Here is a 24,413-nt window from a genome sequence, read left to right as displayed (position 1 = left end):
TTCCCTGGGTGGAGAAATGGAAAACCAGAGAGGCCACTAGGCGCCCCTCTACCCTGGAGGAGTCAGGGGAGTCAGCGGCACACACCTGTGATCACAGCCCCCAAGAGGACATCAGGTTCAAGGCCAGCCCGGGAAATTTAGCAAGAGCCTGCCTCAAAATAAAAATACACAACGGGCTGGGGACGGAGCTCAGTGCCAAGGCCCTGGGTTCAATCCCCAGTACTACAGAGGAGGAAAGGAAAGCTGAGTGGGGCAGGGAAGCATGGAAGAAAGGATGGTCGAAGGGAGGGACGGAGAGAAATGTAAGGCCCTGCCAGGGCTCAGCTCTGTGTCACCATCCCGGAAGCAGCACCTTCCCATATCCTTGTGCTTGGTGACACGCGACACATGCAGCAGCCACCGTGTGTGTGTGTGTGTGTGTGTGTGTGTGTGTTGGGGGAGGTAGCTGTTGGGAAGTACATGGGGCTGTCCTAACCTTGAGCAGTTTTTAGGGATCATTCAAAAAAAAAAATGCCACCTGCATGGAGATCCTCATGCCCTGGACACGGAGGAGAGGAGAGTTTTTCTTTATTAGGTTCCCAAGGGCCTGTGTGCCCCTCCCTGTCATTCTCCTGCTCCCACAGGCCAGCCTCAGCCCAAAGCTCCAGGTCACCATTCCAGGGTCACCAGGCCTTCTGTGGCTGCCAGAGCCCACACTGGATCAGGGGCCCGGTGACACAGGGCAGGATGAGTCAAAGCATATGAGCAAGTCACTGCCACCAGGAAAGCCCCAGCACCTGGACAGGGCAGCCATGTCTCTAGACGTGGAGAAAAGTGTACTGATTTTCCATGACCCTAAATACCCTGACTGTCTGCGAGGTATGTGGGTGCAATTGTGAGGAAAAGGGACAGTCCTATGCAAGGTGGCCTTCACTCAGCAAGGCCACCGAGGAGCCCCTTCGGCCTCTGCCTGGCTCCGTTCCGCCTGCTGCAAGCTCAGGGTTCTCACTGTGGCAAACCGCAGACGCATGGCCAGGGGGACTGAGATGCTCCCCAAGCCACCGCCGGAGCCACCGTGGAGAGAGATGTTTGTGCTGAAACACAAGCTTCTCCCAAACCTCCGGCAAAACTCTATGTTTTGGGAAAAGCTGGTCAAAAGGACAATGAGCCTCAATGATGGACACAGCTCCGTAGGTGACCACACACAGCGACCCAAAACCACACCCACTATGGGAAGTGGACGGGCACAGAGGATGCAGCCTGATGTCACAGCCTCCTCCGCTCCATCTGCCCACGGGCAACTCAGTCACATGGAGCACACTGCAGAGCTGGAGAAATAAAATACACCTGCACCCTGGAAGGGGTTCACCCTAGGTGGAGATCATTCTCCCCAGAGCCCGTCTAAAAGGAAAGAAACACACAGGGGGAGAGAAGTCCTGGCTAGAGTCCCTGTGACAGACACCACCACCTCATTCTCAGTTAACACTCAGCACAACGTTAGGACCTTCAAAGTGCCGGATGAAGAAGTGTCCAGTCACTTCGACGGCTGTCTTTTTGGTGTCTGTCTGTTATCAGAGATCGAACCAGGGCTTTCACACTGTGCCTTTTTATCCTTTCATTTTGAGTCAGGGTCTTCCTAAGTTGCTCGAGCTGACGAGGCTAGGCTCAAACTTACAATCCTCGTGCCTCAACCTCCCTGAGTCCTGGATTACAGGCATGCACCACCACGCCCAGCTAGATGATTGTCTTACAAATGAGATTTTCTGCTGAAGATCCTCGTGCCCTGGACACTGAGGAGGGATAGGAAGGTGGAAAACCTCAAAAATCTCCCAGCTAAGACCCAGCGCTGTCACAGCTCTGTGAAGTCAGAAGAAAGTCTCGCCAACTCAGGCAGCTTAGCAGTGAAAAGGGGAGGCCTTCCTGTACGCTACCACTGGTGCTGGCTTTGCAGGGCTGTGTGGTTCCGAGCGGCCACACAAGGCCAGGTCCCGGCACCTCACCTTAACAGGGAAGATCTCCTGCCCGAATCCGTCCAGTGGCTCCACTTCGTTGATGTACATCAGCTCGGCCTCTGCTGGCAGGATCCCACTACAACCAAAGGGCAGCAGAGAAGAAACCGTGAGGGTCACTGAGGACCCACCCCGCCTGTGGACGGCAAACTCGGGGACTGGGTGTAGCCCTGGCTTCTGGGAGGAACAATCTGCCTGGTGAAGGCAGGGGCAGTGGCCAGCCTCTGAGAGGACGCTAAAGCATCTCACCGAGAGCTGCAGCCCCAGAACTCTCCAGAACCCTCCACACACCCTTGTGAATGAGGCCGCCTGCTTTGGAAAAAAGTTATTTTTTCCCAACTGGGAAAAATTTCCAATCTTTGTTTTTTTTTTTTTTTTTTGGTATTGGGAATCGAACTCAGGACCTTGAGCTTGACAGGCCGGCACTGTGCCACTCAGCCACATCTGTGCCCCCTAATATGTTTAAAGATCATTATTATGGTTTAAAGACACTTTTGGGAGCTGAGCAGCCACCGTAAGACCGGCTGAGTGCTGGGCTCTCTGAGGACAGGTGGAGAAGAAGCCTGCTGTCCATGGGCCCCAAACAGCTGCAAGGGTCTAACGTTCAGGGCTCGATGGTTCCTTAGGTTCGAGTCTCCCCCGGCCTTGTCCCTCTGGGTTTCACCTCCCCACCCAACATGAAACTTCAGGTGTTCACCCCCAGCACAGGAAGGAAGGAAAAAGGAAGGAAGGAAGGAAGGAAGGAAGGAAGGAAGGAAGGAAGGAAGGAAAGAGAGAAAGGAAGGAAGGAAGCAGAAGGGAAACAGAGTCACGCGGTGGAAGGGAGAACCCGTGCTGCCCTGCCCAGGGCGGGCTGGGTGGATGCAGGCACCTGCTGCCTCTGCAGCCTCACCTGTGGGCTTTGTGTTCCTGCGCGACCTTCTGTGTCAGCTCCTCCAGAGCAGCCTCTTCCAGAGCCAAATCCTGCAAGAATAAAAAGCACTTAGGGCAAGCAGCTCCCGGCATCTGCATTTTGTTCTCAAACCAGAACTGTGGGAGCTCTGTTCGTAGCTGGGCATGACGGTACACTCTGGGATGCTGAGGCAGGACGCTCACAAGTTCACGTCCAGCTGGGGCCACTTAGAGACTCAGTGAGATCCTGTCTCAAAATAAAAACTCTGAGGAGGGCCAGGGATGCAACCTTGGTAAAGGCCCTGGGTTCAATCCCCACTACCACCAAAAAAAAAAAAAGAGGAAGGAAGGCAGGAAGAAAAGAAGGGAAGAAGAGAGGGAAGAAGGAAGTTCATTTCAAAGTTACCGCTTGCATCCCTCAGCCTCTCCTTCACTCTCACAGAATGAAGAGCCGTGATGTTCAGGACTAAGTCAGCATTCCTACTGCTGTAACACAGCTCTGCATTGGAACTCAGGTGACCTCCAGGTCTATTTCGGGTTGCCATCTAATTTCTTTTGTGTGTGGAGGGCGGGGGACCAGGAATTGAACTCAGGACCTTGTAATTGCCACTGAACTGTGCCACTGAGCTATATTCCCAGCCCCTTGCCGTCTAATTTCTGCAGAGCCCAGGAAGAGTCCTGCTTTCATCTGCCTTCCTCCCTACGTGTCTGTCTCTCAACTGCACTTGTATCAGAATTGTCTGGTAGTTGCCCGTGCATTTTTATCCATCAGAGCATAAAGTTGAATGAATTTCTAGGCTGCCGTCCTTTCAAAAGCTGAATCCAGGAAGGGATGGCACCGGGGCCTTTCTGCCCATTTTTATGACAGCGGTAAACATCTGAACCACAGGTGGGAATAGCAGGCTCACAGAGGTGCTACTGGGCAGGCATGAGAGCAGAGACGGTCACAGGGCTAAAAGAGCTCCAGGGCAAGTCCATCCCGAGCTGGGGCTGGGTGTCCACTATTTGCTGAGCTCAGTGGGGACAACAGAACTCCGAGCTCATCCAGCTGAGGGCGCTCTGAGGCTCACATTCCGAGACTTCCCAGGGCTAGCGCTGGTACTTTGGCAGAAAACCCTCAAAGTGCCTCATTTTCCTTGGCTTCTAAAATCCCATCTCTCAGAGATTTACCCTGAAGTTAACTGCTCTTCATGGAAGAGACGCTACCTCCATGGTAACAAACGTCTCATCTCAAGCCATTAACAGGGGAACAAGCAGTTATCTATGAAAGCTGGAGAAGGAGGCCATTGCTCCAGCTTGGAATTGTATGGCTCTGTAGGTTCTAACAGTTGTGTGACTGGTGAGAGATGGAGAGAATGCAGGGAATCACCGGAGCTCTTGTTTTTCACGGTAACAGGTCAATCTGCTGCTTCCAGTCAGGCTCCCGGAGCGCTGCATTCCCAGCTGTGCACTTGGAGACTCAGCAGTGCATGTGTGAGTCTCAGCACCAAGGGAAGGTGATACCATGAGACTGACTTTGAAAAATGAATGAAAGGCAGGTGATAATTTCATTCAAGAAGGGTGAGAGAACACTGAAAACGATTGTATTAAACCTCTGTTCCCTACTTTGCAAAAAAGAGAAGGCCCAAGGGAGCCCCTGGGACTGTGCCCCTCTGCGGTATGTGCCCCCCAGAGGACATGGTGGGGCGAGCCAGGGGCTGCAGTGTGCGTGCCTGCACACGGTCGCACACCTGCGGGCAAGGCCCTTGTGTACTTAACTTTGTTCTTTTCTCTGCTGAAGAAACTCCATTTGACAAATTCGGTTCCTTTTAAAGATCAAACACAGCCATCCATCCCGTGTTCCCTCCCCCACCAAGGAATGCATTCCTCTCTTTGAAAGGCCAGTGGAACCAGGCAGAAAGTTTACAGCCCTCCCGCATGGCTCCCCACTGCCTGGGCGAGGAGGTCAACACCTGGGCCTGGCATTCCGCCCATTCTCCAGTGTGGCCGGGGCTGCCTTCCTCTCACTTCGGTTCCCGGGGTTCTAGGCCTCGGGCAAACACCTCTTCTCCGAACCATTCGTGCTCACACCCACTCTCCTGGGAGGAAGCATCCAGTGCCCCCATGCCTTGTGCATGCTCACATCACCCTTCCGGTTCGCCTCAGCTGTCACACGCTGGACAGAGCTCCTCCATCCCCAGGGGATGTAAGCTTCCCATACATTTCCACCACGGTGACTTGCAGGCCCCCCGCTTCTGGCTCTTGCTTCCCTCTCTTCGAATCCAGGCAGCCACCCCACTTCCAGCCACTGCCAGGGTCAGTGCCCCAGGGCACTGCCACGGTGACTGCTCCGAAGTCCTCAACAGGCAGTAAGTGGAGGAGAACTGAGTTATGTGAGGCTGGTTAATGATTCTCTGGATCCCCTGCCTCTCCAAGATGTGATGTCTGGAAAGCAGTCTTCAGCCTGCTCAGCCTGCATAAATACACACATACGGTAATGCAGATGACGAGCACGATGGTGATGATGATGGGGGTGGTTGTGGTGGACAGCTGGATAAACGGTTACTGTGCGTTCACCACATGCATTTCTTCTTACAGTGCTTACGACAGCAGTAGAGTTGTTACATTCATTGTAGATGAGAAAACCGAGCCTTGAAGGTTCACTGACTTGCACACAGCCACAGGGCCACACGGCCTCGAGAGCCAGAATGTGACCAGAGAACACACTGCACCCAGCACCCAGCACCCAGCACCCAGCGTGGCAAGGTGGGGTGGGGACACAGGAGCAGGAGGTGAAAGGAGGCGGCTACAGGCAGAAGCCCATGAATCATTACAGCTAGGCTGGACACGGTGACAACAACCACAGCGACAACCGAGCACTCAGCATGCAGCCGGTGCAACTGAGGAACGGAAGCTTTTATTCACGTTACTTTAATCCGTTGAAATTTGGACAGGAAACTCCAGTCAGGCTCAGACTTGGTCTCTTCCCACAGGCAATGTAAGAAAGAATGGGAAAAAGACGAAGTGGAGAACAATCAACAACCCTCCGCTGTCAGCCCCTCAACCTGACACACTGTGCACACACAGTCGAAAGCATCAGGTGTGAGCTCACGCCAACCACACAGGCACATGTGGCTGCTTGTTCAACCCCGCTGACACAACCCCACCAGGACACGCTCTACATCATCTGCTCTCTCCCTGAATGCAGGCTGCTGGAATGGGCAGAATCTGTAAGGCGTCAAGAAACCGCCCACCTGCAGAGAACAGCTATTGCTGAACAGTTAAGAGATTTGCAGATTTTCCCTAACTTCTGAGAGCAAGGTGAGCGTTGGTCCAGTGAAATCCATCCCGAGTGCTAATGTGCACAGTACCTCTAGTCTTACTCATCCTAGGCGCTCAAAACTTACACCTGATCTGCATCTGGCCTTTTGACGGCAGGGAGGCAGAGACAGGCTAGGCTCTGATGACTTCCCTTTGGTCTGTTTCCCAAAGGTGCAGTTCACACAGCACTCATTTCCACAAGGACATCCCTGAGTTCACTACTCTGGCTGGAAACAGTCTAATGAGACTCAGGGAAGGTGGGGAGAGAGAGATTGCCCTGGGCGGTTAGCTGGCTCTTTATCATCAGGCTCTGTGCCAGCTACCCATAGAAGGTGACCTCAGAGGACCTGGTTTTTAATTGGCAATTGATTAGGCACTGCATGCCCAGAGAGGGGGGGTCTGGCGGAAGGTGCTAGTGGCCAGGACAGCCAACTTCACACTGCGTGGCAAGCCACCCTTAGAAAGGGGATCATTTGCGTCAATGTTTGAGTCACTGAAAAGACAGAATCACGGTCAAAAGTCAAGATGAAATGGAGGAGAAGGAAGGACTTCAGGAAGAAAACACTCATGGCAGAATGTGGTGGCACATGCCTGTAATCCCAGCTTTTGGGAGGCAGAGATAGGAGTGCCGTGAGTTCAAGGCCAGCCTGAGTCACATAGCAAGACCCTGTCTCAAAACACAAAACGCAAAACAGGCAACATTACAGGGACCCCACAGGTCATCCACCAGATAAACACTATGGAAGTGGCACTTCGTTGTCTATGACTACTGGGCTAATATTTACAGAAGCATAAAAATAAACTCTTCAAGCCGGGTGCAGTGGCGTACCATGGTGACCCCAGCACTTGCAGTGTCTGAGGCAGCCAGATCAGGAGCTAAAGTCTCACGTGGTGTAGTGAGATCCTGTCTCAAAAAATTTTTTAAAACAGGGGAGGTAGCTGAATGCATGCCCTGGGTTTGATCCCCTGTACCATAAAAACACTTTTCTAAAAAATAAGTACCTGAGAACATCACTAGGCACCCTCCTAACTGGTAAGAGGGCAGCTTTTGCCTATTTTATTTCCTAAATTGCTGTGCTTCCTCGTGTGTCCTCAATGCTAGCCCCTTCCGTCTTCTGTCCAGATGTTGCAGCACGACAGCTCCCAGCCTGACTCCCTCCCTGCAGAACAACTCCTGCTCCAAGCGCCACTGCTGGGGGAGCCCAGGCATTCAAAGGCTCAGAAACTTCAACCCCTACAATTCCCCCTGAACCCCAAACCCTGTCAAGCTCCATCTGGACATCCCCTGCCTGTTCCCTCCCTGCCCCTTGCAGTCCAGCTTTCTGTAGGTCCTGTGTATTCTGGAAGCCTCCCTCGTCCTCCAAGCATGTGGCATTTCCCCAACTAAAATCCCAATGACACTTTATGACACTTGGCATGGCAGGCGATCTTGCAAACTTTCTATTCAGCCGCCCTAGCTGCAGTTGCCTTAAAAACATGTACCAAGGCTTGTACAACTTCGTCCCCTGGGGTTAGTTGCCCAGGCCAGTGTTCTGGGCAAAATAGCTGCTCCAGAAAAAATGTGTAAGTGGTGACACTCATGATCTCTAGAACTGGAGGCTGCATGTCAGATGGGAACTGCTCTACCCCAGGCTTGTGTCTGGGACCCCAGATTTCCACTCCAACCTTCAGGCTGCCACCCCAGAGACCAGCAAATCCTCCCTGAGACTCAAAGCTTAGCTGGCCCTGATTCAGGACTCAATGGGTCCTGGAGTGTGGTGGTTGGCGTGTATCAGACAGGCCAGCTGTCACGGAAAGGCAGACTCTCTGGGAGGTGACACCTGCATAGGGACCTCTGCAATAGGAAGACGAGGGTCAGAGTGCTGGCACACAGGGCACACCAGGCACCAAGGCTCTGGGCTGGGACGGAGGACAGCATGTCTCCCACATGGGTGATCAGGGACTGGAGCACACTGCGAGCCAGCAGTGCCTAGCAGAGAAGCCTCTTCCTGGGGTCTTACTGTGCTGACAATGACCCTGTGTTGATTAGGCATGTGTGACGCCTGGTACGGTGCGTGCACCGCTGGAATGGGTGACTGTGCTGGTTGGCATCTGGTCCCTTATACACCTGCTGTTTCTCTGCAGCGAGACCACTCAGAACCCACCGTGCAGCCTTCTTGAAATACATCCCATCGTGACAGGACTGGGCTTCAGGGACTAGAGTTTACTCCTCCTGTCAAAGGGACGCCTGGCACCCTTGGACAGCATGGCCAGGCCCCTGCCCCTGCCCCATCCTTGGCTCACCACTCTCTGTCTCCTGCTTTCACGGGCTTGAAGTTTCAGCGAGGGAGATCATGCAGCCTCTAGCTTTCTGTGCCGGCTCATTTCACCTGGCCCAATGTCCTCTAGATTCATCGACGCTGTGTAAATGATGGGATTTTGTTCCTTTTAAAGGCTGAATGTATTCAGATATATCCAGAAGTGGGACAGCAAGACCATAGGGCAATTCTGTTTTAGTTTTTCCTTTTGAGGAATATCTATACTGTTTTCCAGGTATCTGTGCTGACTTAAACTCTCACAGGTGCATATTAAGCCTCCCCCTTCTCCACAGCTTCGCTGACACTTGTCTCTTTCCTTTGGCCGACAGCCATCCTAACAGATGTGGGGCGAGGTCTCCCTGGGATTTCATTACCATTCCCTGCTGACCACCGCTGTGAACTATTTTCCCTGATCTGGTGGGGTTCTGTGTGTCTTCTTTTGAATCGCTGCCAGACCTATGCTGTATACAGCTCTCCCCGTTTCTTCTGGGCAGTTGCATGGTTTTGAGTCTGATCCCAAAGTCTTTGATATACCTGGAGTTGTTTCCTGTGCAAAGGGTGAGATAGCAGCCTAATTTCGTGTCTTCCATGTGGACAGCCAGTTTTCCAACACCATTTACTGGAGAGACTGTTCTTTCCTGATTGTGTGTTCTCGGCTTCTTTTTAAAAAATAAAAAAATCAACTGATCACAGCCTTGTGGTTTATGCTTCGGCTTCCTCTTCCATTTGAATGGTTAACTGTCTGCTTTTAAGGCTCTACCATGTGCCATCCTGCTTTAATCCAGAGAGCTTTGTAACAGTTTCAAGTCAGGCAGAGTGGCTCTGCGGCTTGGTTATTTCTGCTCAAGATGACGTTAGCTCTTTGGGGTGGTTCTATGGTTCCTTATGAATTTTAGCATTGCTTATTCTATGTCTCATTGGAATTTTGATGGGGATTGCATTAAATCTGAAGATTGGTTTGGGCAGCATGGACATTTTGACTGATTCTTCCAGTCTGTGAACACAAGATATTCTGCCATTTGTGTAATCTCAGTTGCTTTCGTAGATGTTTTCAACAGGTAACTCTTTTGGCTCATAGAGTATATTTACCCCTGAGGGGTGCTGTTTGTTTGTTTGTTTGTTTCCTACTGCTGGGGACTGAACCCAGGACCTCATATGTGACACACAAGCACTTCACCTCAGCCCATTCTCTGCACGGTGCTCCTCAACACAGCACTGAAGACCCACCAAAACAGCTGGGTAAGAAAAAGACATAAACAGTATCTAAACAGGAAAGGAGGAAATTAAAAAAAATTGTTTTCATTTTCTTGAATCTATGTGGTTTTATGTATAAAAACCTCTCAGAGAGTCCACCAAAAACTGTGAACATTGAAGAACAAATTCAGGAAAGTGGCAGGTTATAAAATCTACACCCAAACCAGAGGCTTCTCCATATATCAACAAGGAACTATTGCATTTGAAAAAGAAAGCAGGGAAGTGCCTTGGGGCCGAAGTGGCATCTTGACTTGCTTGGTGTGTTTTGTAAAATGTGTCCCTACTTTATAAATGTGTGAACTTCCCTCTGGAGGGAACATGTTGCCTGTGTAACATTCTCTGACATTTTCAAAGGAAAGAATGGAATGTACAAAGGCAGAACAGTAAGAAAAAAAGTTGCACTTACCATAGGAAACAGCACATACTCCCGGAGGAAATCTTGAGAATCAAATTGATTATAGTCTCCAAAGTCGGCTGAGAAGACAAGAACAGGCGAAGGGTCACTGTTATTACATAGTTCTTAAAGCTGGAGTAAAATGGGGTAAACCTGTCACCACACACTAGAGTCCTCTGCATTCTATTTCTGCATCACTGTTACATAAAAATAAGGCTAAAGAGGTGGTTATGGTTGATATACTGTGTCAACTGGAGAAGTTTAGAAGTTTAACTGACAGTCTCAGCAGGGAGCCAGGATCCTTACTTTGTAAATATCCTCACCCTGTGCAAAAGAAGGGCACAGAGATTTGGTGAGTGCTACACCAGCCCTGGAGAGGTAGGGTGGCCTGTGTACAATACAAGGGAGGAAAAAAGCTTGCTCTCCCCCACTTTTCACTCTGGCTGCTGCCTTGAAGTGCTGTCCCTGTGCCAAGCCACCCTGCCTTGGGGCCAGCTGATTATGGACTGAAACCTCCACAAACTATGAGCTAAAAAAAACCTTTCCTTCCTTCTTTTTGGGCATCAGGTATTTTTGTCCCAGCAAAGAGGGAAAAGTAACCAAGACAGTTGTGTTCAATGTAGTTACTACCTTTACCCAGCAACACTAAATACTGACCTGTGGACACCACTACACAATTTTTGGAAAGAATAGAAAAATGTGAAAGCCACTCCCAACAGCTACTTTAAGACTTTAAAAGAAACCTGCATTTCTCTTTGTGGAATGTGCCCTGCTTCATCTCTTAAGATCTCTGCCAAGGGGATTTTTTAACTTGAGGTTAATCTGGAAAACTTCAGGGCAAACTCATCTGTGTCTTTCCCTATATCTACAGCGGGAAATTCCCACTGTAAATCACTGTTGGCAAGCAACCTGGAACACCTTTCCACCTCCTAAGCAGCTTCACATGCTGCAAGAAGCCAAAAGGTCTGTTCAGTCCTGTTTTCATCTCCCAAAGGTCTGCGGGAGCACATGCTTTTTGATTTCCTGTTACAGATGCAGATTAAGGCATCTGTATGGTAAGAACAGCTATAGAATGACTAGCTGCACAAACACTCTGAGGTCAACCTCGAGAATTCGCCAAGACAGCAAAAATAGACCTACAAATGTACCGGGAGCACACAACTAATTATCCGTTAGGTAGAGCAGTCAAGAAGAGCAACAGTCAGCCAGGAGTGGTGGCACGCCTCTAATTCCAGCACTCTGGTGGCTGAGGCAGGAGGATCACCGTGAGTTTAAAGCCAGCCTGGGCTACACAGAGAGACCTTGTCTCAAAAATACGAAAAAGACAAAACTGACTCACTCTAGTACTTTCCATTTCTTTTTGTATTTTTCTTTTTTTTTTTTTTTTTTTTTTTAATCGGTACCGGGGATCGAACTCATGACTGTCTGCTTGCAAGGCAGGCCCTTATGCCGCTGAGCTAAATCCCCAGCCCCAGTACTTTCCATTTCAATCACCAGTTATCATCTTCCATCACAGCTTCTATTCTGATGTGCCTTTTAATCCAAGCTTTCCAACAGGAGAAGGGTTCGATTTGAAGATGGGTGGTAATACATCTTCTTGTCCTCTGTCTAGGAGCGACGTGCTCCATGTTTTAAATGATGCTACTACCAGTCATAGTCAGCCACCAAACAGACAGATGTGACACACGCATTGTTTCATTTCCCCTCACAGAGTAACAATAGGAGCTAATGCCACAGCAACCGAAGAGCCAACAGAAATCACCACAGCGTGGCCAGTCACCCAGGAGGAAAGGGGCCAGGGGAAGGTGGGTTTACAGATATTTAGTATGCAGAGGCTGGTCTTCAGTTCAAACTGTGAGAAGAGAAACTCATTTTGCAGCTTTGCAACCAACAGTCCACACAGCAAGGATTCAGCTGCTGGCGGGCTCACAATGGACATGAGCTGGATTGCAAGAAAATGAGGGGGTTGGGGATTTAGCTTAGTGGCTCAAGTGCTTGCCTGGTAAGTGTGAGGTTGTGAGTTCGTTCCTCAGTACCAAGAAAATGACAACAAAAACAAAAAATCAACAAAATAAGGACTCCCTGTCAAAAATTTGTATTTTTAGCTTGTTTGTAATATGTCTAGCACAATTAAGCCACCATTCAACAATAAGACAGGCAGACAGACACACACACACACACACCTACATATAAACAAGTAGAAAAAGTAAATGAAATAAGCCAGTTGACAAATCCAAATAGGGCAGGTTGAAATATAAATTTATGGCAGTATATGTATTTGTTTCACATTACCACTGCGGGACAATTTATCTCTGACTGCATCTGAATCAACTCCACAATGATGGTCAAAGCTGTCACGCTGAAAGCTGTGATAGTAACAGATTTCTACTATCAAGCCACAGATTACGGCCACATTTCTGGTGGAATAATTCTGAGAAAATGTCCCACAGCCTCTGAGATGCAGCTTTCGGGAAAGGCAGGGTAAACGCTGCTGTTCCTTCACAAGCTGTAACTGTATCAGCACAAGCAGTTCGCAAGCAGCTCTGAGAGGTCCACCCTTCTTCCACCCCATCGCTCACTTCTCATCTTAACTCGAGATAGCTCAAAAAAGCAAGGGAGCGTTCCACGAGGAGAAGCCAGCAACGCCATGCTCACAAGGAAGCAGAATGTCACACGCTGGTCACGTGCACCAGCTTACCTTGCACCGCTAACCCGGCCAGCCGGATCACCTGTTCCAGTGTACACCGTAACCGCCCTTCGAGCACGTCTTTTTTGACTTGCAGGTAATACTGGTATCTGTTCATGAGAATAGAAGAAGACATGTCCTTTAATACACAAGCTTGGAACACATTTCTGTAACATACATGTCTCTGCACACAAAACCCAGAGTGCACAGCAAGATAGGCAGGTGCTGTTGACAAAGGTCATCTGTATGCAAGATGGGCAGTGGCCTGTGCTGAATTCATCCCTGTTTGATGTCACAGGTGCCACATCCTCTTCATTCTCAGTTCGAGAGTGCTCTTATCTAATCACTGCCTGCTTATGAACCAACAGGAAGAATCACTGACAAGGACCAGTTCTACCTAACGAAGACCAGGAATGGAAGCGCTCCTCTGAATCTGGACATGCAGGAAGACATCACAGCTGAAGCTATGCTCAACAGGGTGCATTTCTTGAACAGATTCTAGAAATGTGCCATCTTCTACACGCACAAGTTTGGTACAGCAGACGACAAATGGGTCGAATAATTCAGAATCCTGCTAATGGACAGAATAAAGCCTTTCTGAGCAAGGCTGCACCATAAATATCTGTGACCCCTCAAAGTCTGATCGGATGCCACTTTGCCCCCTGAAATCTGGCTCCCACGAGCAAAATGCAGACTGAGTGTGGCCATATACAGCATGCAGACCCTGACCCCAGAGTACTGCTTCCTGGCCAGTAAAACTGTCATGGCCACACCCCATGCATTTCCTCCTAGGACATCACGTCCTCTGATCACATTCTTACGAACCAGTCACTGTTTCAAGTCACATTTGTCCAGTATCACTTCTTGGCGAACACTGACAATCCATCTGGTAACTGTAATGCTTACTGTGGTATAACCTTGACATCTCAATCCAGCAGAACCAGGGGTGACCAAAGCCCAGGTTTCTTGGGGACAGGAAATTCAAAACTGATAGCTACTCGGGGCTGGGGATTTAGCTCAGCGGCATAAGCGCCTGCCTTGCAAGCAGGCAGTCGTGAGTTCGATCCCTGGTACCAATAAAAACGAAAAAGACAAAAAAAAAAAAAAAAAAAAACTGATAGCTACTCCACACACCTCAATCAACCCTCACTTCTTTTCTCTTGGGCCCACAGGACAACACAGAGACAGCCACATCGAGCCTTGGCAGGGAAAATTCACACTCACATTGGAAGGGCACATGCTGGGAGTCATCTAAAAACCTCTGTGTCCCCTTGATCAAGCTAGGGCCATGGGCAACTCTGATCTCATCACAACGACCTTAGGTTCCTGATTCCTCTAAGTGGCTAAGTTCCCCGCCAACAGGAAGACAGGTCCCATATAGGAATGTAGGGGCCAAAGCCCTTATCTGGTCATGAAGGGGCACTTGTACTCTTTTAAAATGCACACAAACTAAGGGGTAAATATCAGGTAGGACCATTTCAAAAACCCTGTGAAACCAAAGCCACTTCCTGTATATATATGCAAGCATTTCCTAGGGGAATTTTTGGTAATACCACGCCATGGAAAGAAAAGCAAAATCCTGACCTACCTCTTTATTCTTCACAGGGGAGAACCCATATAAATAAAAATTTTGAAGCAACAGTTTAATATAAATCTGAAGATACAATTTAAGAGTAAAGCTTTAAAAATTGAAGCATTTTGAATTGCTATATTAAAACAGGCTGCGTAAATCTCTTCCTGCTTTTTCTCCCCCTTGTGGACTTGAGGAGGTCCTGGGACAGAGAGGCCTGAAGTCAGAACTGGCCATAGTCACTGACCCCAGCTGCCTTCAGCAACTGGCGCTCCGACAAAAGTTTCACCTTAGCACCTCTGCTTCAAGGAGCGTGTGCTCTGATAATTCCAAGCATGGCTTAGGGTTTTATATTATTTGAAATAAATAAAAGATCTATATTGAAAAGTAAATTCATGATGCACATTATCACTGCGCCAGCTGGGAGGCCTCTGGCTCGAGCCACCGAGAAGGGGGACGTGGACTTCGCCTGGAAGACAGCTCCTCCCACTTCCTGCTCGCACCCAACGGCACCCTTCCTTCCAGAGTTCTCGGCACTCTGCCACCTGGGCACTGCCCCAGCCTGGCTCCCGGTTCTCCTGTCTCCAACTCCCCATCAGGTCTCGGGCCAGCTCTCATACAGCAGGAAGAGGCCCCCTCATTCATGCAAGGTAAGCTGCTCTTTAAGAGCTTTCAGGAACTGCCCCCCAAGATGGACACTTTTTCACATCTGTAACCTCCTCAGTTCTTACACAGCAGAAATTCAGCCAAGGAAGAGGTCCTCGAGTTATCAAATCCTCTTTTCAGTGCCAAGAGGTCACTGTGAAAGCGGGTACGTCTCTACAGGTGAGCCACTTCCCATCTGAGCACCCCACTTTCAAAACTAGGGGAACAAAAACAAAAGAGCCAAGAAAGGGAGAAGAAAAGTGTTCACTTCATCCTGGATACTGCTTGAGGGTCTCAGTGTGCTTTGCTTCCATGAAACCGAAGGATTGCTAAAACCAGCAAACAAACAAACAAACAAACAAACAAGGAACAAACACCCCCTACAAGAATCCAGAAGTGGAACCCCAAGAATCACAAAGCTTCCTAGAAAGGCAAAGCGTCGTTCCCAACACTCAACATCCCGGAAACAAAATCTCCAGGTCAGATAAGATGAGGGAAGAGGAGCTCATCCTAGCAAACGTCCTGGGTATTTTCCACTTATTTTCTGTTCTGCGAGCTGGGGAGACGGGTGGATATTAATACAGTGTGTAATGCACTTACTAAGCACTTCCTGTGAGCTTAGGTCTGTTGGCTGCCAGGGTCCTCCCGGCAGAGCTGAGGCAGTCTCTGCCATTTGGAGTCACGCATCCCCTTTGCCACCCTCCTCACTGCACCACCTCGGGGCTCAGTGACTTTGCTCCGGGACATAAAACCTGGGAAGCGCTAGCCTAGCGTTAGTTGCCACCGCTACACCCTTTTCTGACTTCACGCTGGAGAGGAAGCGATCACTAAGGACTATATGTCTATTCTGGGCTCCCTCACAGAGGCCACCCACCAGCTATCCCCTGGATCCTGCTAAAGGAAAGCTCTGCTTTTCTTTGCCCTGCTGCTCCCAGCTCTCACTTCACACATGAGAGCAAGCGCTGGTTAGTTGCACCCCGACCCAGGACACAGGGCACCCTGCTTCCCTCTCACACAGCTCCTGGCCGGGAAGGCAGGGTGTTGGGGGACAGAAACCCCAGCACTGAGGAAGCCGAGCCCTCTCCTGAAGTCGCCCAGACGACATGGGGATGTGGGCAGCAGTAATGACACAGTGCTCTAGCCACACGACTTTGAATCCTACGACGTCAGTCTGCAGAACCCAGGACGAGGTTCAGGCGGCTGTGGAAACAGGTCGGTCGGGACATTTTCACACTGAAAAGCACTTTCTGTAAAACATAAAGATTGTATCCCAGAGTGAAGGAGAGAGACAGGAATATGAGCCGGAATTCTATTTTTAGGACGCTTGGGTTCCGCTCAGTTTGGATTTGAGATTCAATTATACCAGCAGTAGAATATAACCGTGAATCCTATTTTGGAAACATGCAATTTCATGGAAGCATACTCCACCCTGTAATGGCTTTGGGTGGAGGGGAAAGGAGGGGAAAATAAAGGAAAGAAAGAAAGGAAGGAAGAAGGAAGAAAGAAAAACCAGTCTTCGTGCCAGGAAAGTATTTGCCAACTTTCCAAAGAGATCCTCTTTGAAGTTCCAAGCTCCCAAGGAAACTGTTGAATATTTTTCATACTCAAAGACCGAGAAATAGCCCATCTGTCCCTTAAGGTCCAACGACCAGTCTGAGCTTAGGATTCTCCGCTCCCTCTGAGAATTGGTGGACTTAATTACAGTTGCTGAATACAGACAGAATTTCTCTTCTCCAAGTTTCGTGTTTAAAGACTCATCTGTGGAGTAAACTCAGGTTCCTCTGGGCGACACAGAAAGTGCTACTAATAATCGGTTCCTGATAATCATCACAAATGGGACCTGGTTGATGTTGCGACCTCCCTTGTCTATCTGTAATGTTCCTGTCCCAGGGCAACAAAATCTGTGACCTTTCCAAGTTCCTTTTTCCTCTAAGATTTGCAAAAGAAAGTTCATTGTTTTTGCTTAATTTCAAAGCCATACGGCTTCCAATCAATAGAGCATTGAATGATTCCGACAGAAGTATCAAAGAACTCTTTCAAAATGACCCCCGAAAGCAGCCACGAGCCTCCATCAATGTGAGGCACTGCTATGATCTTCTGTCTCTGCTTTTAATCCACATTCACATGAGCAATCAGGTGCCTGTGTTTCCTCAGCAGGTTGGTTCATTGCCCTCAGATTGAGAAATCCCACGAAGCATGTCCCACACTACCACATGAACACCCAGGGGGAGTAAACGCCCCTCTTCCCACAGGTGAAGCCAGCACTCCATGCCCAGGCCTGTGGCAGTGCCCCAGCAGATCCAAAGGTGACAGCAGCCTGTCATGACCCTACTGATCATGCCAGGTCAGCTGGCAGGGGCCCCTCCAGCAAGGTCTGAGCTGCCAGCAAGGTCTATACTTCCCTGGGGACCAGCTTTGTAGCCAGGAAAGGGGAGGGAGAGGGACAGTGAGCCGGGGCAGAGCCTCAGTGACCCTCGGTCCTGAGACCAGCATGGTCCAGGCAGTAGACACTGCTCAGGGCGCCTGGGCCTTGGGAATGGGCCTGGTGGGGCCCACAGGGAACGGCAAGAAGCCTGTGTCCAAAGTCTCAGAGATGCAGGGTCACGTACCACCGCAGCATGGTCATGGCTGAGCTACGGAACAAAGCAAGTTTTTTAAAAATTCAAGTCCAGCCTTTTTTGGGTGTAGAATAGGAAGCCATACTGAAAGAAGAGAATGACTTGACTTGCCCCAGGTAACACTGCTTCTTTTTGGTTATTTTTGAGTTTTATTTTGAGACAGCATCTCACTATGTAGCCCAGGCTGGCTTCAAACTCACAGCAATCCTCCTGCCTCAGCCTCCTGAGTGCTGGGATTACAGGCCGAGGCCTGATTACCTAGGCATCTGACAGGCAAGGCTGCCTCCGCATGGGCCTGAGGCCAGCCAACCACAGAGGCAGGGGGCACAATATGACTCCCTGTTGTGCCAGGCCGGGGAGCCCTCCCCTCCTCTGAGGACCACAGTTAACAACAGCACCACCAGTGCTGTTCATGAGGACCACGCCCTCTGCACAACCAGCGCAGCTAACCCAAAGCAAATACTGAAACTCAGTGTTTTTCCATAAAACCCTACGGCAGGCTGTGTCTCCTCTGTCTCAGTCCTCACATACAACTCCCCAGCAGCACTGAGGAACATGGGAAACCTCGGGTATAAGCTCCCACCTAGACTGGGGCTGTGACCGGCAGCAGCTAGGAACTGGGCCCCTCGATTCCACGAAGAGCAAAGGGCAGGGTATTTTTGAAAAGCAAACTGCAGCCAGGTATGGTGGCACGGACGTTATCATTCCAGCACTGCAGAGGCTGAGGCAGGAAGATGATATAAAATTGAGGCCAACTTGGGCTAGGTAGGGAGTTCAAGGCCAGCCTGGACCAGGTATCAAGCCTCTGACTCAATCAATCATGCAGTTCACTAGCAGTGTTCCCAGGGTCTCTGCAGACACCTGCTTCCACATTCTGGACCACAGAAAGTTATGCAGATTCATCTCTGTTGCAACCCTAACGCTCCTGCTGCAGCAGGCATAGCCAAGATGTTCCTGGTTCCACCCCTACTGTCTAAGGAGGGCTGGAACAAGAGGAGTCACTCCTTCAGAGAGAAACACCGGGGAGCAGGGGCATGTGTGAGCTGTGATGCAGCCTGAAGTGTCACTGGGGGTTCCCCTGCAGCTCAAACCTGACTCCCCCACACCAGTGGCAGAGGGACAGTGTAGTTCAGAGAGAGGGCCATCCTCACATTCCTCAACCTCTGCCACCTGCCCACAGCCAAGGAGGCTGGAGGCACCACTGTGTACCAGCTAAGGTTCTCACTACGAGCGTGCAAAGACTGAAAATGCCCATTCCTGGCTTTAAAAGAAAAATTTCTCTTCTTGCACAAGTTGCTACCCTGGAAGCCCCCTGCCAGGATGCCCTGGAGCCCAGCTCTCCCAGGACAGTACAAAATGTCCCAAAGCCCTAGATAGCAAGAGCTTCCTCTGGCCAATGTTATGTTGTACCAGTAAGAAACAAATGTGGATGTTTCTTGACTATAAAAGATAAAGGGAGAAGACAGAGGATGGGGTGTCCCAGAATCCTGAGATGCAAGAGAGCAAAGAAGAATCATTTTCCATCTGAGATGGACACGGGAACGGAGCAGGAGGGAGAGGGCAGCACATTCCATCCATTCCAAAGGGCGTCCGCGGCTGCAAGTCAGATAATGGGCAGGGTGGCCGCACCGATCCGGCTGCCAGAACCAGATAAACAGTCCCCACACAGGCGTGCAACCAGATAAACCTGAATGCCTTCCTCCCTCCATCCTTCGGCTGCCTAAAGCCTTGGAAAAATTTCACTTTACCACTCCTGAAGCCTAATCGGGTCAGGTCCCTGGGCCAAGCGCTACCTAAATGCCTTTCTGTGTAACACATGTCCAGCTGCATGGTCCAGGACGATTGCAAGAACGGACACAAAGCAGCCTTGCGAAGCAACACACCCAAGGAAGAGAGGAGAGCTGTCACTCTGACAAAGATAACCTTAAAAGGGAAAGTTTTCCTGCTGGTCCTTGCCACAGCACCATTGGACCCATGTGCAGGCAGGGAACACTGAAACACCTGCACACACACACACACACACACACACAAGATTTCCTTGGCAAGAGTCTGGGCCAGAAGCTTTCGACATCTGCTGATCAATGATGCTTTCTATTGACAGAGGCGGCTTCCTTCTCCCTGAGACTCCTTAGTTTCAGTGAGTCAAAGGATTGCAATTCTTTCCTAAAAAGGGGAATGTTTGCTTCAGTGCACAGGATCACACATACAGGCCCCTCAGTACCGGTGAGAACAGGCCGGGGCTGGGGAGGGGTGTCGACCCAGAAAGGCATGTCCCAGCCTGACGCACACTTGCCACTCCTGAACTCCTGCGTTAATTAGAACAAATTACAAATCCAGCTACAGTTTATAAGCACAATAAATCCCCCAAGATAGCCTGTCATTTCACAGGGGTTCTGTTTAAAAAAGAAAGTTTCTTTCCCGTCGCGCATCCTAGCCGGAGAGGGTGTGTCCTGACGTCACAGCTTTGCAGCCTCGTCCTGAGCTGTCAGGATAGAGTCCTCCCCAGTGACCATCTCCACCGGGCTGGGAGGAACTACAAGGGCTGCTGTGGGAGATGATATCCCTGACCAGAGAAACAGGACTACAGAAGCACAGTGCTGACGTGTCTGATGCTGCACGAGAAGCCAAATCTGCTTTGCTCTGTATTAAGGTGTCAATGATTTGAGCAAATTCTGCAGTTCCTCAAAAAGTTAAAATGCAGTGATCATGTGACCCACCAATGACACTCCTAGAAATACACTCAAGAAAACCAAAAACATGTTCATACAAGAACACGTACGACAGTACCAGCAGTGCTCATGACAGCCAGAAACGGGAAACAACCCAATGGTCACCAAATGATGATGGATAAACAGAACGATGGTCTGCCCAAACAATGGCATATTATTTAGCCATAAAAAGGAACAAAGTATGGGTACTTGCTACATCTTGGAGGAACTTTAAAACATTACGTGAGGCGGAAGATATCAGACACAAAAGACCACATTTTGGACGACTCCATTTATGTGAAATGTGCAGAACAGGTAAATCCATAGAAACAGAAAAGCTGTTTGGTATTTGCCAGAGCCTGAGGAAAAGAAGGAATAAAGAATGACTCCACGTGCTCTGAAATCAGACTGCAGACAGTTGCACAACTCTAAATACCCTAAAAACTCCACCACTGTGTCTGAATGGATGAAATACTGACCCCAAGGAAGGAAAGAGGGGAGACCCCAGTCCTCCATAGTCGGGTTATCAGATTTTTAAAAATTTTTTGGTACCCGGAATGGAACTCAAGACCTCACGCTAGCCAGGCAGGCACTGTACCACTGGGCTGTACCTCTGGCCCCACATTTACTTCTCTGGTTTCATAGAGAGACCCAGAGGTCTCAGGATGTCACTCATCACGCACCAAGGGGAGCCTTGAAAAGCTTCTATTTTCATGCAAAGAGCACATAGGCATGCTGAGCGGGGACCACTTGTTTTACGTAAATGATTTAAATGATTTAAGCTGCTCTGAGCTACCAAACTGCAGAAGAGCAATTGGAGGGGCGAACATCAGCCAGGGTGCAGGAGCATTAAATAAAATAGGGCTGCAGGTGGGCACCAGGGACACCAGCCAAGGTGCCAGGAGGGTTTTTGCCGAGCACCAGCAGCTGTGGAATACACAGCCCATTCTTTCCACACTGGTCATAAATATGTGTTGACTCATCAGCTCAAAATACACACCTGCCTGCTCTGAAAGTCATATGCTCATAACATCACCTACGAGTCCACTGTGGGAAAAGGGAGCTTGCATTACATCTGCAAGCCAGTGAGTCAACTGCCCAGGGACCTGTCTTTCTGGGCAAGAGCCAGGTTTGTGGCTGAGGAGTCAGCAGAAGCACCTAGGAATCCGGTGACCCAGCAGCTGGAGCAGCACAACTACCGTCAGCAACATTCTGGGTCTCAAGCAGAACAACCACACTGAAATTGATAAACAGGAGGTGAGAGGGCTGCCTTGGAGGTGGCCGGGGGCTCCTCGGAACCCTGATTGAAGGTCGTGGCCGAATCATTTCACAAGAGCGCGAGTGTTCAAACATCAGTTTTCTGCAGATGAAATACCATCCCAGAAATGAGCAGGAAACACTGACTACAGGCTTCACAAAATCTGGATGGATGGATGGATGGATGAGGTCATAGAAGAAATTAACTAATTAATTCTAGATCCCTAGAGACTATGATGAAAATAGAAAACAAAAATACAGACATTCCCAACCCATAAAAGTCAGACGGCTGGGTCCCCCGGGGCGGCCTTGAGCCACAAGTGTGGGGTTTCCTCCTCCTGCACCTGGCCTTCCTCAGCAATGGCAAATGGTACGTGCTGGTCCCACCGCCCTGCACACACATGCTGCGCTTCAGAAGCAAGCTAAGGGGCACAGTTCTCCAAAAGGCAAGTGACCAGCCAGCCCCAGGGAACTCCCGCCAACTGCAGGAGCCTCAGCCTAAGGCATGCTAGGAGGGAGGAATGATATGCCTTTGACTGGGGAGTGTTTTCCTGGTCCTGCTAATGAATGGGCAGCCAATACCTCCCGCCTTCCACTCCTTTCCTTTCCATGTCTTCTATCAGAAGCAATGTCTTCTGACCTCCTCATGGGGACCAGGCCCTCACCCAACCTTTGTCCCTACCTAAGAGCAAACCCAGCCTCATGAAACTTGGGTTGGTGCTTGTATTTAGTGATCAATCTGAGTCTTACAGTTGCCCAACTGCTGGACTTCAAGCTTTGGTGCTTAAACTCTGCAGGCGCCCACTTGCCCCATGGTCTCTAATATGGCACACACTGGGCACAGTGTGAAAGGATCCCAGCTCTACAACAATGACCCTTATTAAATGTGCACCTGAAAATATCAACTGATAAAAAAAATTGAGGACAGAAGCTTGACAAGACACATGATTAATGAGATAACTACAATTTATGCTCAGAAGTTTAAAAAAAAAAAGTGATACTTTGGAGATCCTCCTGGGTGACTTTTATGATTTGGATCAAAAATACTATCCCTCAAAAACCTCTCCAGAGGTGGGACTTTGGGAGGTGAGTGGGACACTGACCTCAGGAATGCGTCAACCCACTGATTCCCAGCTGAATGTGGAGTTAGGAAGCAGGGCCTGGTTGGGGGAAGAGGGTCACTGGAAGTGGGGCCTGCAGGGGGTCTCACATCTCAGCCTGTTCTTCCCTGGCTCTTCCTGATCTCTCCGCTTGCAGCCATCAGAAGATGAGCAGTGTTCCTGTGCCACACATCTCCACCATGACATTTCTGCCTTGGATCCAGCTGACCATAGACTGAACCCCCCAAAACCATAAGCCAAAGGAAGTCTTTTTTCCTTCCTGCTGTGGATGACAGGTATTGTGTTCCAGCAGTGGAAAGCTGCTAACACAGTGATACTACTGCCACAGCATGATGACAAACGCCCATTCCACTTTCCATCTGGCCAACAAGGTCACATTGAGCTCCTCCCCTCAGACAGCACTCAGCTACCTCAGATGTTCTGCATGCCCGGTAACAACAAATCCATCCGCTTCTACTTTGCACACTACTGGCCCACACATTCCCTGGGGGCAGGACCCACCTCTGCTCCATAGTTCACACAAGGAGCAAAAGAGCCCAGATTTCTTAATTATGCAAAACGTATTATGATCATTTACTGACTCGGGGAAATCCAATGGGTAAAAAGAAAGCTTTCTCGGAAGTTAGCTGCCAAGGCACTTGACATAAAATAACACTGGACTCAGCCACAAAACAAAGAACCAAAACCACTGAACTTTAGCATTATATATATCATAATATAAAGACTCTGTCTTCACCAAATTAGAATAATTTCTTCCATCTTCTGTGTTAACAATGCAGTTTGTTACTTTAGCTTACTCCTCTCAGGGCAGTTATTTAACCTGTAAATCAATTTTGCCTCCTTAGCTATTTTATAAGCTTTGTTTATTCACCTTTTTGTTTCTCCTCAAAAATCTAACATTCTAGAGGTCTCTGCTGCCACTGAAAGTAGGACAAATATCATTATAGGCAAATATGATGAGGTCTTATTTCAAAGACAGCCAGTTATAAACTGTCAGCAAGAAATGTAACCATGTCCCTAGAGTACGGCGAAAGCAGAACAGAACATACCCATGTCTGTCACTTTGGAAGACTGAAATTTTTCACAGTGGGCACTTCTTGCTTGCCAGGCAAACGCTGTGCTGCTGAGCTATCCCTAGCTGCTTTTGTCAATTTCTTCAAATTTATTTTAGACTTGATTTTGCCACGTGTAGATCAACACAGCCCTTGAAGTCAGTATGTAACCGAGGCTATTCTCATATTCACAGGGATCCTCCTGCCTCCGCCTCCTGAGTGCCAGAATTACAGGCATGCACCACCACCTTCAGCTTAATTTCTACAAATATTAAAAGATCAGAGTATTGAAAAATTTATTAACAATGACAATACCTTACATGTGTAGGACTGCTTCCCAAGTGTTTTCCGTGTCACTTTATGTCATGTTCTACCCTTTAAGCCTAGCACCCTAATTCCTTTTTACAGGGGACTGAAGTGGTCCTCGGTGTGCCAAGGAGACCTGCGAAGACTCCTGATTTCTGAACCGAGTCCTCTTCAAGGACAGCACTGTGCTTTTGTAATGAGAGCACATCGAGTCTGGTTCCTGTAATCCGGCACACACATCTCAAAGGTAAAACAGGAAGAAGGAAAAGAGAAAAAACTTCAAAGTCATAAACACACTGTGACATGCACCCACAGACTGTTTACTG

At 49.3% G+C, this 24,413-nt stretch overlaps 1 protein-coding gene across 3 annotated transcripts in view; it reads right to left on the bottom strand.

The window, feature by feature from the left end:
- Positions 1-24,413, bottom strand: part of Ptpn14 (protein tyrosine phosphatase non-receptor type 14) — a 144,843-nt gene that overhangs the window by 37,034 nt on the left and 83,396 nt on the right. For all 3 annotated transcript variants that reach the window (XM_013157553.2, XM_003474584.4, XM_063236725.1), the window contains exons 4-7: positions 12,823-12,920; positions 10,137-10,204; positions 2,881-2,951; positions 1,980-2,067 (exon numbers count right to left, since the gene is read on the bottom strand). In XM_013157553.2, the coding sequence (XP_013013007.1) occupies positions 1,980-2,067; positions 2,881-2,951; positions 10,137-10,204; positions 12,823-12,920 (325 nt within the window). The remainder of the gene's footprint in view (positions 1-1,979; positions 2,068-2,880; positions 2,952-10,136; positions 10,205-12,822; positions 12,921-24,413) is intronic.

The sequence above is a fragment of the Cavia porcellus genome, unplaced genomic scaffold (assembly GCF_034190915.1).
Source record: "Cavia porcellus strain 051 isolate PalLab524CR breed Dunkin Hartley unplaced genomic scaffold, mCavPor4.1 scaffold_26, whole genome shotgun sequence".
NCBI classification, from domain to species: domain Eukaryota; kingdom Metazoa; phylum Chordata; class Mammalia; order Rodentia; family Caviidae; genus Cavia; species Cavia porcellus.
This window is presented reverse-complemented; position numbering and strand designations above follow the sequence as displayed.